This window comes from Pristis pectinata, chromosome 9 (genome assembly GCF_009764475.1).
Source record: "Pristis pectinata isolate sPriPec2 chromosome 9, sPriPec2.1.pri, whole genome shotgun sequence".
NCBI classification, from domain to species: domain Eukaryota; kingdom Metazoa; phylum Chordata; class Chondrichthyes; order Rhinopristiformes; family Pristidae; genus Pristis; species Pristis pectinata.
In genome coordinates this window covers 36,299,038-36,312,622 of record NC_067413.1, presented here as the reverse complement: position 1 = coordinate 36,312,622, position 13,585 = coordinate 36,299,038, and the positions used below count along the sequence as shown (strand labels likewise).

Genomic DNA, 13,585 nt, shown 5'->3' with positions numbered 1-13,585 from the left:
AAGTTAGTAGAAAGTAGACTAACAGACTATTTTGTGATCTAAATCACTGTTGTGAATTCAAAGCATTTCTACATAGAAAGCAAGGACCTAACTAACTTGGGATGCAAAGTAGTCTGGAGAAAATCTACTGCGAGTAGAAGGATGGTATAGATCACCATTCTATTGGGAATAAAATAAACACGCTGAATCATATGGCATCTAATGTGAATCCATGTGCAATATACCAACAACTGCAGCATTATGGTAATTTTGCTTGAACCATTGTTGGCTACTGGGGATCATTGAAATCAAATCTTAAAGTGGACATTTGATAACTGATCACTATAAGCTGATTTCAGCAGGCTTTGTAGTTCAGCGTCACATAATCAGCAATGAAAATTGCCAATTTCAAATATGATACATGATGAAAAGTTTATAAATCCTACAGCAAAAAAAAAACTGCAGTTGCTCTAAGTCTGAAATAAAAATAGAGAATGCTGGAGATACTCAGTGACTCAGGTAAATACTGTGAACAGATGCTACCCAAGCTACAAAAAATTTCTAGTATTTGTAGTTCTCATTTCAGTTCTATCTAACTTTACTGGATGTCCAACTGTTTCTTTCATTTCAAATTTACCAAAGTACATGCATCCTTTTGCATTAAATACCTTCACCTGCTGTGACTTATCACAGGTTGGTTGCTTCTAAGGTATTTATTTAGTAAAACAACTTTCATTTGTAGAGCACATACAGCATTGCAAGTGTCCCAAGCCATTTCATAAGCATTATCAAACAAAAATTGATGGTGGATCATGAAGAGATTTTCAGGCTGTTACCAACAGCTTGGTGGAAGATGTAGATTTCAAGGAGCATCTTAAAAGAGGAGGGGGAGATAGGGACATAGAAATGTCAGGAGACATCGGGGGATAAAATTGCCCTAGTTTAGGGACAAGATAATTGAACAAATAGCAATCACTAATCATGAATGCATGTGATTGTATTCTGGAGGAACAAAAAGATTTTGGAATGTTGCAGAAGTGACAGAACAAATTGCCACAAGTATATTAACAACCTTAAAATTATATATAAACATTTCTTAAGTCTACTGCTTACACGTCTCACTAAGAAAGATTCTTATGAGCAAGATGATGCCAGGTGCAATGAAAGCTACCACTTTCTGTTGATTGGTTATGGTGTGTTCAGAACTTGCTTTATGAAGAAGAGTTAATGATAGAATTGGAGGATAGACTGAATTCTGCTATTATTACAGGACTGAATTAGGTACACGCTCTGAAAATGGTTCCATCCAAGTGAGCTGAAGAAATCACAGCTCAAAATCAGGGCCCAGAGTTTGCTATCAAGCTGCTATCAAGTAGATTAATGGAGTCCCTATTATTTACTTCTAACAGATATATAACCTGAAGGAAAGGGGCAAATACCCAATCAAATGTCAGTGTCCAAAAGCTGGTGCTCAATTGATGCTGCACCATTAACTGAGTATAAATGGCACCACACTATTGAAATGGACCGAGTAACATGAAGCCACAAGACACGAAGCAGCTCCATGCCACACAGATATATTTTGTTAGAGTCTCGTTAGTGGCTGAGGAAACAACAGGTCTGCATCACACAAAACACGACTGACTACAAAGAGGGTATTTTATGGTAGTTAGTTCTAGATTTTTTAAAAATATAACATCTGATTGATTAGCTTGAGAGTTGCTGGTACTTAACAGGCAGTGGTCACTTTTCCATTTGCCCAGTGGCCATTAGTTATTTAATATTTACTCTGATCACAGAGCATTGATGCCTAGCTATGTGAATATAACAGGAATACGCCATTCAACTTCTTAAGCCTACTCCCCTTTTCAAAACAACCAAGTGGCATGTAAAAGTTTGGGCACCCCTGGTCAAGATTTCTGTTACTGTGAATAGTTATGTGAGTAGAAGATGAACTGATCTCCAAAAGTCATAAAGTTAAAGATGAAATATTCTTTTCAACATTTTAAGCAAGATTAATGTATTATTTTTGTTTTGTACAATTTTAGAGTGAAAAAAAGGAAAGGAGCACCATGCAAAAGTTTGGGCACCCCAAGAGATTTGAGCTCTCAGACAATTTTTATCAAGGTTTCAGACCTTCATTAGCTTGTTAGAGCTATGGTTTGTTCACAGTCATCGTTAGGAAAGGCCAGGTGATGCAAATTTCAGAGCTTTATGAATACCCTGATTCCTCAAACCGTGTCCCAACAATCAGCAGCCATGGGCTCCTCCAAGCAGCTGCCTAGCACTCTGAAAATTAAAATAAATGATGCCCACAAAGCAGGAGAAGGCTATAAGAAGCTAGCAAAGCATTTTCAGGTAGCCGTTTCCTCAGTTCGTAATGTAATTAAGAAATGGCAGTTAACGGGAACAGTGGAGGTCAAGTTGAGGTCTAGAAGACCATGAAAACTTCCTGAGAGAACTGCCCGTAGGATCGCTAGAAAGGCAAATCAAAATCCCCATTTGACTGCAAAAGACCTTCAGGAAGATTTAGCAGACTCTGGAGTGGTGGTGCACTGTTCTACCGTGCAGTGACACCTGCACAAATATGACCTTCATGGAAGAGTCATCAGAAGAAAACCTTTCCTGCGTCCTCACCACAAAATTCAGCGTCAGAAGTTTGCAAAGGAACATCTAAACAAGCCTGATGCATTTTGGAAACAAGTCCTGTGGACTGATGAAATTGAAATAGAAGTTTTTGGCCACAATGAGCAAAGGTATGTTTGGAGAAAAAAGGGTGCAGAATTTCATGAAAAGAACACCTCTTCAACTGTTAAGCATGGGGGTGGATCGATCATGCTTTGGGCTTGAGTTGCAGCCAGTGGCATGGGGAACATTTCACTGGTAGAGGGAAGAATGAATTCAATTAAATACCAGCAAATTCTGGAAGCAAACATCACACCGTCTGTAAACAAAAAAGCTAAAGATGAAAAGAGGATGGCTTCTACAACAGGATAACGATCCTAAAAACACCTCAAAATCCACAATGGACTACCTCAAGAGGCACAAGCTGAAGGATTTGCCATGGCCCTCACAGTCCCCTGACCTAAACATCATCGAAAATCTGTGGATAGACCTCAAAAGAGCAGTGCATGCAAGACGGCCCAAGAATCTCACAGAACTAGAAGCCTTTTGCAAGGAAGAATGGGCGAAAATCCCCTAAACAATAATTGAAAGACTCTTAGCTGGCTACAGAAAGCATTTACAAGCTGTGATACTTGCCAAAGGGGGTGTTACTAAGTACTGACCATGCAGGGTGCCCAAACTTTTGCTTCGGGCCCTTTTCCTTTTTTGTTATTTTGAAACTGTAAAAGATGGAAATAAAAAAAGTAATCTTGCTTAAAATATTAAAGAAATGTGTCATCTCTAACTTTATGCCTTTTGGAAATCAGGTCATCTTTTACTCGCTTAGCTATTCACAGTAACAGAAATTTTGACCAGGGGTGCCCAAACTTTTGCATGCCACTGTATTCTATCTCAAATATCATTTTCTTTCCTGAATCCAATATCCCAATTCCTGTAATATCCACAAACCAATCAACCCCTTTCGAATAAACTCAACGACTGAACAACCAAAGCTCTCCGAATTCCAAAGATTCACGAATCTCTGAGTTGAGAAGCTTCTCTTAATTTCAGACTAATGGCCTAACTCTTAATTTGAAAATGTAACCCATACCTCTCGATTCCCCAACTAGCGAAAACATCCTCTCCATATCTACCCAATCAAGCTCTAAGAATTTAGTACATTTCAATGAGATCACCTCTCATTCTTCTAAACTCTAGAGAACAGAGGTTTAGACTATTCAATCTCTCTTCATTGGACAGATCTACCATCCCAGGAACCTGTTGGTGAATCTTCAAAGCACTCCCTTTATAGCAAGTATGTACTTTTTTAGCCAAGGAGACCAACATTGTACACAGTACTCCAGTTCCAAGTGTCTCACCAAGATCCTCCATAACTGCATTAAAAAATCTTCATTCTTTCATCAAAGCCTCTATCAATAAAACTAACACATCACTTGACTTCCTAACTATCTGCTGCACTGATACATTATCTTTCAGTGATTTGTGCACAAGGACACCCAGGTCTCTTTGATCAATACTTCCCAATCTCTCATCATTTGGCAAATAGTGTTATTTCTACCAAAGTGGATCATCACATTTTCCCACATTCTCCAATGACACTGCCCACTCACCCAGCTCCTCAGGAAGCCTCTGCATCCTCAGTACTACTCTCATTCCTACTTAGCTTGGTGTTATCAGCAAATTTGGAAACGTATTTGGTCCCCTCATCCAAATCAATGATATAGATTGTAAAAAGTTGGGGCCCCAAGCACCAGTCCCTGGGTTTCTCCACAAGCCACAGCCTGCTGATCCAAGGAGGACCATTTTATTGTAACCCTTTGATTTCTGAATGTTAAACTCTCAATCCACACCAGTATATTACTCCCAAGTCCAATGATGCTATGATATTCTCATGGGAAGTATAAATTTGTAATTTATTTACTTGACCAAGCCTTCCATTTCCTCAAAGTTATGACTAAGCTGATCACTACACAATTATAATATTACCATTTAGATGGGTAACTAAAAAAAGTTTTTTTTTAAACGGAGAACTATGTAATTGACCCAATTTCCACAGTTTTATAATCTAAGGTCGAGCTAGCCTCCATCACTATATAATAGACTTGATTATCAGAATTCAAAACACTGGTTCATTAATGTTTTAAAATTTAGATAATGATTTTCTGCACAGCAGTAATTTAGTAGATTATACATACATAATTTATTCATTCTTAGAACATATCTTTCACCTCATTATGAAGCACGATATTTCACACCTAGCTGCAAAAGTACAAAAGGGTGCAAAGGATACAGTGAGATGAACTAGTCAAGACTTCTAATTAACACCTAACAAACAAACAGTATGCCAACATACAAATGCCCAGATGACTAAACTGGCAGTTATCTTCAATTGTAAATGCAACCATTCCAATGTGGTCTCAAAGCATTTGGTTTTGGAGTAGAAGTGGAAATGCTTTGGGACTATTTAGCATCTACATACACGTGAGGAAATGACAGACTTGTTTACATTAAGTATCCCTTTATTCTTCCTATGTGAAAATACTGTTCTCCCTTGTGCTCTCAATGATTCTTCATTTGAAACTGAGGCATGGCAGGTAACTTCAGTATTTCCTTGAGACATGAAATCCCACATTATGCAGGAAGATTAGAGAGCTTGGTTACAGCGTTATTCTGGAGGATACCAATCACACCAACTGTTTGCCAACCTTCCATGCTATAGGAGAGACTAGTTTACCAGACTACTGCACCCGTTCAGAAGTCAAAGGTGCTAACTCAGACCTAAACTCAACTTCCACGTGGGAAGAAGTTGTGAAAAATTGTATGTTCATGTAAGCTAATAAGTACAAGTGACAGGTTTTCTTGTAAGCACCAGCCAATGTGCTAGCATTAACTCTTCACCTATATCAAAGTCTTGCTAACTTTACAAGAATAATGGTTCATAAAGCTGAACAACTCTTACTGGGCCAGAAGGTCACAAGAATGATCACAGCATTCTCCACTCAAAGCTTACTAATATTCTCAATAGTCGTTTATCAAACTGTCCAAACCACTCTGGAAAAGAACTTCTGTTCTGGCTCACTGGTATACTTTCCTTCCAGTGCCCGGAGAACCCTGTATTCCAAAGGTAAGTTTTCCACCCTTCTCAAACTACAAGCTCTGCGTGAATCAATCCTACTTGGGAAAAGTTGGAGGTGACAGTAAATGAGAGAAATATTAAAAACATATATAAGACTTATTATTTAAATATTCTGTATCACATAACCAATAACCAAGTTGAAAATCTACGTGGAAGAAATCTTGCACAAACCTTGGCTTCAAAGAAAATTTCCCGCTTGAATTGGCATGTACAAATTACTTTATTTCAAGTCTGATGAGTAACATCTATATGAACATGTTTCCTACAGCTGAGGCTATAATTATACCTCAAAATCCTGGTACTGCTCTTCTGTTAGGGATTTTTTGGCCACCACAAGTGTCCGTAGTCCTTCTCTTGCCATGTTCCCACACTGGAAAAGTGAAGATAGAAGTTCCTTGCTTATGAATACTGAAAAATTTTCCAGACCCTTCATGTGTCAAACATCTTTATGCTGTGCTCATACCTACTTTTGTTCAAAGGACAGTCAATGCTACAATATTCCATATGCCACAAAACCTCATGTTTGCATTTAAATGCATTTCCATTGCTTGTAAAGAAAGTCAAAAATGCCTGTTGCAAGTGTGATTTGGGTGGTCTGCTAGACTGAAAGGAACTTGAAGTGGGGCCATTGAGTTGATGGTCCAACCATCATGGTTTCGGGCAGGCTTGATGAGCTGGTTGGTCTTCTTTGTTTGTATTGGAAAAACCTACTAGCTGTGACACAGTGCACTCAGTCCAGCGACCAGGGTTCAATCTTGACATCTCGCACCAGGTGGGGTTTGCACGTTGTCCCCATGACCCCATGGGTTTCGCACGTTGTCCCCATGACCCCATGGGTTTCTTCTGGTTCCCTCCCACATCCCAAATATGTGCAGGTTGATAGGTTAATTGCCCTCAGTGCATAGAATCTGAGGGAGGTTGATGGGTTTGTGGGGAGAATAGAATGAGTTAATGTAGGATTAATGTAAAAATGCGTGCTTGATTGTTGGCATGGACTTGGTTTGCCCAACACTGTATCTTTCTATGACTATGATCTGCAATGACTTACTCTCTCAATTTACTTTCTAAGTTTTTCTGGACTTAACACTGCACTACTTGCTAACAAAGGGATATCACAGTCAAGTGTATAAATGAGTCTGGCCATGACATTTTAATGCATCTCCAAAGTATGCCAGTGGCTTAAACAAAGTGTTTAATAAAGTACCTTTGGTTTGAAGAATGGAGTACATGTGCTCAGAGTGCCTATGGAGGAGTGAGGACACAAATTGTTCATATTCTGTACAAGGAATTCCTTTTCTTAATTCTGCGTTCTCTTATGAAACTCAAGTTCCCACACGGCAGAAGGTGCCTGCACAGGTGGGTTGTCCCATAGCAATAGATAGGCTGGAGAAGCACTTTAAATCTCATTTTACCATTCTTAATAATAAAGCTAATATTAACAAATTTAGTCAGAACATACTTTGGGCTAATAATATTCTTTGAAAAGATTTTACTGCACTTAAGGTTTTAAATGCCATTGATGTTTTTAAGAAGGACACTGCTGCTGGTGCGGATGGCGTGTCTAGACAGGATTCATAAGGACATCAATGTGTCAACTAGAATGGATTCTTCTTGGGTTTGATATGGCAAAAACTCTAACTAGTGTCAAGACATATCCACCCCACCGGTCTCTCAAATGCTCGCTCCTATGTACAGGCTGTACATGAGCTGGGCATTGGTAACCTGAGGAGGATCTGTACTTTCATTTTTAATGTTCCTTAAAAGGGACTGCTGCTGGTCAATAAGCAAGAGTTCTCTTCAAATTAAACTGCACAACTGATCTCACACTCCCACCACTCCAACTCAAGGTTGCTGCCATCCCTCAGTTATATTCTCTTTCCCTTTAACAACCTGAGGGGTAGTGCTGGTTGACAGCAGCCCAAAACTAGAAGTCTCTTTGTCAATTAGCAGTCTGAAGATGCTTCAAACATGTCCAGCTTGCCAGGACATTTTAAATGAGGAAGAGATCCATTATCAGGTACATCTCGGGCCAGCCGTTCAGGGATAAAAATTTTCTCTGCACCCAGTTTGTATTTCCTCCCTTATATGTTAATTCCCACCCCGCTCCCCCCCCCCCCCCCCACGGTTCTTACCTCTTCTTCCAGCCAATCATTGTACTGTACAATGCTTGACATTGCCACATCAGCTCCTTTCATGTAGAATGCAATTTCCCCAGAAGAATCATCCTAAAATTCAAATGGAAATTCAGGGACAAATTTGTAAAAATACCAGAATATTCTCATTTTTCTTCCCATCCTTGTCCTTGGCCATTTATTGGACCATAGTGCTTCCTTCCTAATTCCTCTATTAAAACCCCTCTATTCTGGGATGTAATGACCATCTCTCATCCCCTATTAGTCAGAACCTGACCTCAGTTCAGAACTTCCTATCGCTCCAAAAATTATAACCTTGGCGTCATCACTTCCAGACCAAATTCAAAAGTTTCAGTTTTTAAATCTACACAGTCAAAAAGTTAAGATTTTTCTTCAGTAGACTAATTCTGAATCAGGACTAAACAGCATCTTTACCAATGGTAAATGGCACCTTTATCATTTGTATGTTCCCAGCCACAAGTTATACTTTGGGTTTAGAGAAGCTATTTTTCTGTGCCAGTTGTCAGACACCATTCTTATGATGAGTTTCTTGCCTTGAGACTGGATTTTCCTCATATTTGGTGCCCTAAACAGATACTACATGTCGCATTAAAGGCGTCAGAAGTCACAAAAATATTAAATTTGGGAAAGTGAAACATTTGTGCTTTAAGAATTTATCATGGTTTACTCCATGTGAGAAGCATTAAAACCTGATCAGCACATTTTCGACACTGGTGCTTGCTTGCAACATGTGGAAACGGTAGTGGCATTGGAATGAAATGTGGCGGGAAGTGCTTTGACCAACTTCCTCATGGGTGGAATTTCGATAGGGAATGGATGCAAACACTTCAAAGCAAAATCAAGTTGCACCTTTTTGTGCTATCTACACATTAAAGAGGTACAAATCATCTTTTCTAATCATATTCCTAGCTTCTTTTGTGACTCAAACCCTCGAGTCAAATGAAGAACCCCTAATAACTATATATTAGGTTCAAAGAACTACTGCTAATAAGCATATGTGTGGGAACATGAGAGAATGATAGGATTGGATTTGACAAACACTATCACTTGGCTAATACGTCAACTAAATACATAATTGAGGGTTAAAAATATTGTAATTCTGCATGACTTCAGATGATTTTGACAATACTCTGAAATGCAAAATAAAGTTTATCAATACTGATTTTATAAACTGTGGGTGACTCAAACATCTACTGGTTTTATGACCATGTTTTCTACCAGTTGAGTAGTTTTCTCATTCACATTTCCAATTTTCATCATCTCTACAATCTTCAATAACTGTGCATGCAAAGCCATAAGTTTCCATTACTTGAATACTGAGAATACATCTTACTTATGCATTTATTATTGAATGTCTCTTATATTTTATTTTTAGTTAGTTTAAGCCAGGAGCAGCCCCATACACACGATGGGATTCAGGAAAAGCCACTAACGGTTGGTTTCATTGACCAAAAACTCCTAAAAAAAAGCTTTATACCCAGGTAGTTTTATGGGAATTAGCATTCACTCAAAGATTTCAAAATTTCCATTTTAGGACAGGAAGCATTTTATAAAACATTGCATTTACTTTCGACTACACCCATTTATGAAACTCACTCTGACAATGATGCCCATTCTTTTGCTTTCTGATGTGAAAGGAAAGACCTGCAGAATGATGAATGGAAGTATCTGTCCACCAGGGGTCTTCAGCTGCATAGATGACAGATCCCTACTCACTAATGTCAGGCCCACACTCTGCGTCCACTGTACAAGAGCCACCTAAACAACAACCAAAGGTCAATTACTATTTTGTGTCCAAAGCACTGAACACACGCACACAAAAGTCAAAGGTGATCTACTTTCTAATACCTAACCAGAGGTCAAATGTCTGAAAGCACATCAGCCAAGCGAAGAGAATTATATGTCATGTGATAATACAGAATAAACAAAATTCTTTTAGAGCAAGTACTGAATTTAGTTTAGATTAAAAGAACAAAACTAATTTGGCTTAAAAACTGATAACTAAAAGAAAGGTCTTGAGAATACAAAAGGCATCAATTGCTGTTTAATATTAGAAGATAGCTAAAAATGTACACAACTAAAAATAAATTTACCCATTTTCAGAATCGTTTTGTTGATATCTACTGCATTTGGCATTTTAGTTATAGCACTCACATTTTTGTCAGATTATACCAGGAAAGGAAAGAATCTCAGTGATAACATGTTAAATCCAACATGGTGTGATGACAACAGTGTAAATTCATAGCCCATGTTAACCGGAAACATAAGCAGGATGTTGCACAAGATCGATTAGCAGCCTATCAAAATACCAGGACAGGTCTCAGATTTCCAATTATAACTAAACATATTTACCATAATTAAAACTGAAAAGCATGCATTAAAACCGCTTGCTACTTAACATGTCTGAACTAATGCGATTAACTTTATGAATGGTCCACTTTATATGTCTTTCCTTCTAAAGCAGTATTTTTGCAAACTGCAGCTAAATATGACAAGGTTAGAATTTTAAGCTTTTCTTTCTAATAATTTAATCACTCCCTATGATCTAAAGTAGCATTTCTGTGCCACATCAATCAAGACAAAGGTCCTTGGATCTTTTAAGATCTTTTCTCATTAGGTAACTTGCTAACTGGGTAGGCTTAAAATCATTTTTGTACACTCATTCTCTCACTTAAAAGTTAGTCATTAAAATCATTGTAATTACAATACTATAATTTTTTGTGGTAGAATAACTTTTGCACAGGATGTTGTCAGCTGCAAATGATTCAATACTCAAAGATTCATTTCCAATTTGTTCTGTGAAAGGTTGCTATTACAACTTGACCTGTAAATTGTATCTCTGCTAATACACTATCATTTAATTTTATGCCCCATTGTACTAAAGGGTAAAGTATGCTATATCTGGTGAATCACATCTGCTTATTATTGAAGCTCTGGTTTAACAGGCTGTCTGAATTAGCAGCTTTCACTATTGTTATCGAAGTAAGTTTTACCTGTCTAAAGAACCCATATCACCCTGTTGTAATCCATAATTGTCTGGTTAGCATACATAGGACATAAACCATTCAACTCAATATATACCCAAACTACCAGATTTACAGGAAAACAGGAAACAAAATATTATTTGTGAGTAATATTGTTTTAAATACTGCAGTAAATCATCTCCCTTCGCTGAAATCAATCAGCAATATGTTACTAACCAATATTCCCTTTATCGTAGGAATTTATGAAGCAGGATTACTTTCAACTGCGTTACTTTTCCACAAATTGTACAATTTGACTGGAATTCACTAACGCACATTTCTAACAAACTTACAATTCAGTGCTGAAGTTCAAATCATACAGTAAAAAAAACATTTCAAATATCCCTTTCAAATTACATACTGAAGTATTTCACAAGTATAGTGTCCTGATCAAGATTAAGCAATTTGCATTCAAAACGTTTATCAAAAACACAACTCAGTTATGATTGATACCATATTCATTCCTTTAATATTCTGTTTTTTTCCCTGGGTGTGGGTGACAGTAATTATTGTCCACAGCTAGCCCCTCTTAAAGAATTAGAATCACGTCCAGGTCAGACAAGGGAGGTGGCAAGTCCTTGACTGAAAGGCATTAATGAACCAGTTGGGTGTTTACAATAACTGTTCATTAGTTTTTTTTTCTGGTATTAGCTCATCAAATACCAGCTTTATTGAATTCAATTGCACAGCTTGCCATGACAGAATTTTTGAACTCTTAATGACTACACTACTGTACCCTTATGAGTCTCCATGGCGTCATTAATGGGAGTGAGAGAATGCAGTGTTCAATAATGACAGGAGCGTTATACTAAGAAACATGCAATATAGTTGATCACCGCTGGCAATAATAATCGCATCTTCCAAGGACAGCTTCCCTACCAGCTTGACACTCTCTAATTTATATGCTCTTACTTGTTTACCTTTTGCAGAGCTGTTCCAGACTTATCTTAATCATCTTTTGCTTACATGAGACTCTTTTTAGATATCACCATCTACACACTCTTTTCTTGTATCGCTTTGAAACATATTCGTCTGTAGTTTTACTGCACTTTTAAGTCTTGCCTCTGTTAAAAACTCTGCAAGAAGATGCCTCCTTAAGCAGGCTGTTGGAGGTGTGAACCAGAATCAGAGAGACCAGCATTTCTGGAGATGGTACACACAGCAAAAATGTAATCAAGGTTCAGGATGGGAGAGGTAGATTTAGCATCTGGGAGAGTGATGGGAGAATGCCTATGCAGCTAAGAATGGGAAGGGAGTGAAGGGAAAGAAGAGGGAAGTTCTTTAGGCTTGTTCAGTGTGCGCTCTGGATTACCCGAATACATAAATTGTTACTCCAACATATTTACTACTTTATCTGGTTCTGAATGGGTGGCAGGCTTATTTGATAACCTGAAATCTGGGAATTACTTGGGAAATTGATCATTCATAATATAATTAGATTCACTGCATGAACTCAAGAACAGTAAAGGAAAATCAAGGACGAGGATGCTTGAAAACCATCGACAAGATGACAAGGAGAAGGAATGATGTGATTAACTGAGAGGAGGAATTGGCAAACTGACCCACAGGTGAGTAATGGAATATATTTAAACAGATAATTCATGAGGTACAAATCAAATACATCTGTGTCTTGAGGAAGGTCTTAGAAGGGGGCGGGGGGGAGGGATGGTTAGGGAAAGAATTCCAGGGGGTGGGGCCTAGTTGACTATGGTGGCAGGGTAAAGTGGGGCAATGAATTGACACTTAGAAAAGCTGGTGGTGGGATGGAGGGTGAAAGATTGTAGGGTTGATAGTGGTTTGAGATGGGAACTGCAAGAGGCAGGAATCTAAAAGACATATAGGAAGAACTTAAAAGGGAGGTGTGAGTGCCCATCATTTAACAACAGTCAACAAAGAGTGAGGTAACAATGAGAAGGATTTGGTGCAGCTAGGGACATGATTAGTTGTGTTTTGGAGCATACGAAGGGTGGAGGACAGGAGACTTGCATTGGGCAAGTCTCAAGATGATAAAAGCATGGATGAGGAAATACAGCAGGGCCAATTAATCTAAATTTATATGTTATTAAATTACAAGTCTACATCAAGGAATAAAAATGAATAAGCACCTGGAAAAACACAAGCTACATTGTAGCAGTTGTATTATTCCTCCAAAAGGCAAATGATATTGAATCAAGGTTTTGTTTTAAATATTTTAGCAAGTTATTTATTAGTCACATGTACATCGAAACACACAGTGAAATGTGTCTTTTTGCGTTACTAAGAATGTGCTGGGGGTAGCCCGCAAGTGTCGCCACTCTTCCGGCACCGACATAGCATGCCCACAACTCCAAACCTGTATGTCTTTGAAAAGTGGGAGGAAACTGGAGCACTCGGAGGAAACCCATGCAGAAACGGGGGGTAACATACAAACTCCTTACAGACAGCGGGGGGAATTGAACCTGAGTTGCTGGCGCTGTAAAAGCATTACGCTAACCGCTACACTAACACTTCCTCGTCTTAGAAGGAAGAGATAATGAATAAAAGAGAAACAGTATGTGTAATTTATCTAGCTTTTCAAGCAACATTTGAAAAGGTGTTACACAAAAGACTTTCTACCTCTGGAAATAACGAGGAAATATGGAGAACGTGACCACTGGAATATTGAACTGATCATGGGACAAAGAGCAAAT

General features: G+C 38.3%; 1 protein-coding gene across 1 annotated transcript in view; it reads right to left on the bottom strand.

Annotated features, from left to right (window-relative positions):
• The window catches only part of atp9b (ATPase phospholipid transporting 9B), a 259,834-nt gene that overhangs the window by 31,863 nt on the left and 214,386 nt on the right, over positions 1–13,585 (bottom strand). The window contains 3 exon segments of the mRNA XM_052023085.1: positions 6,027–6,110; positions 7,873–7,965; positions 9,490–9,651. Coding sequence (XP_051879045.1) covers positions 6,027–6,110; positions 7,873–7,965; positions 9,490–9,651 — 339 coding nt within the window.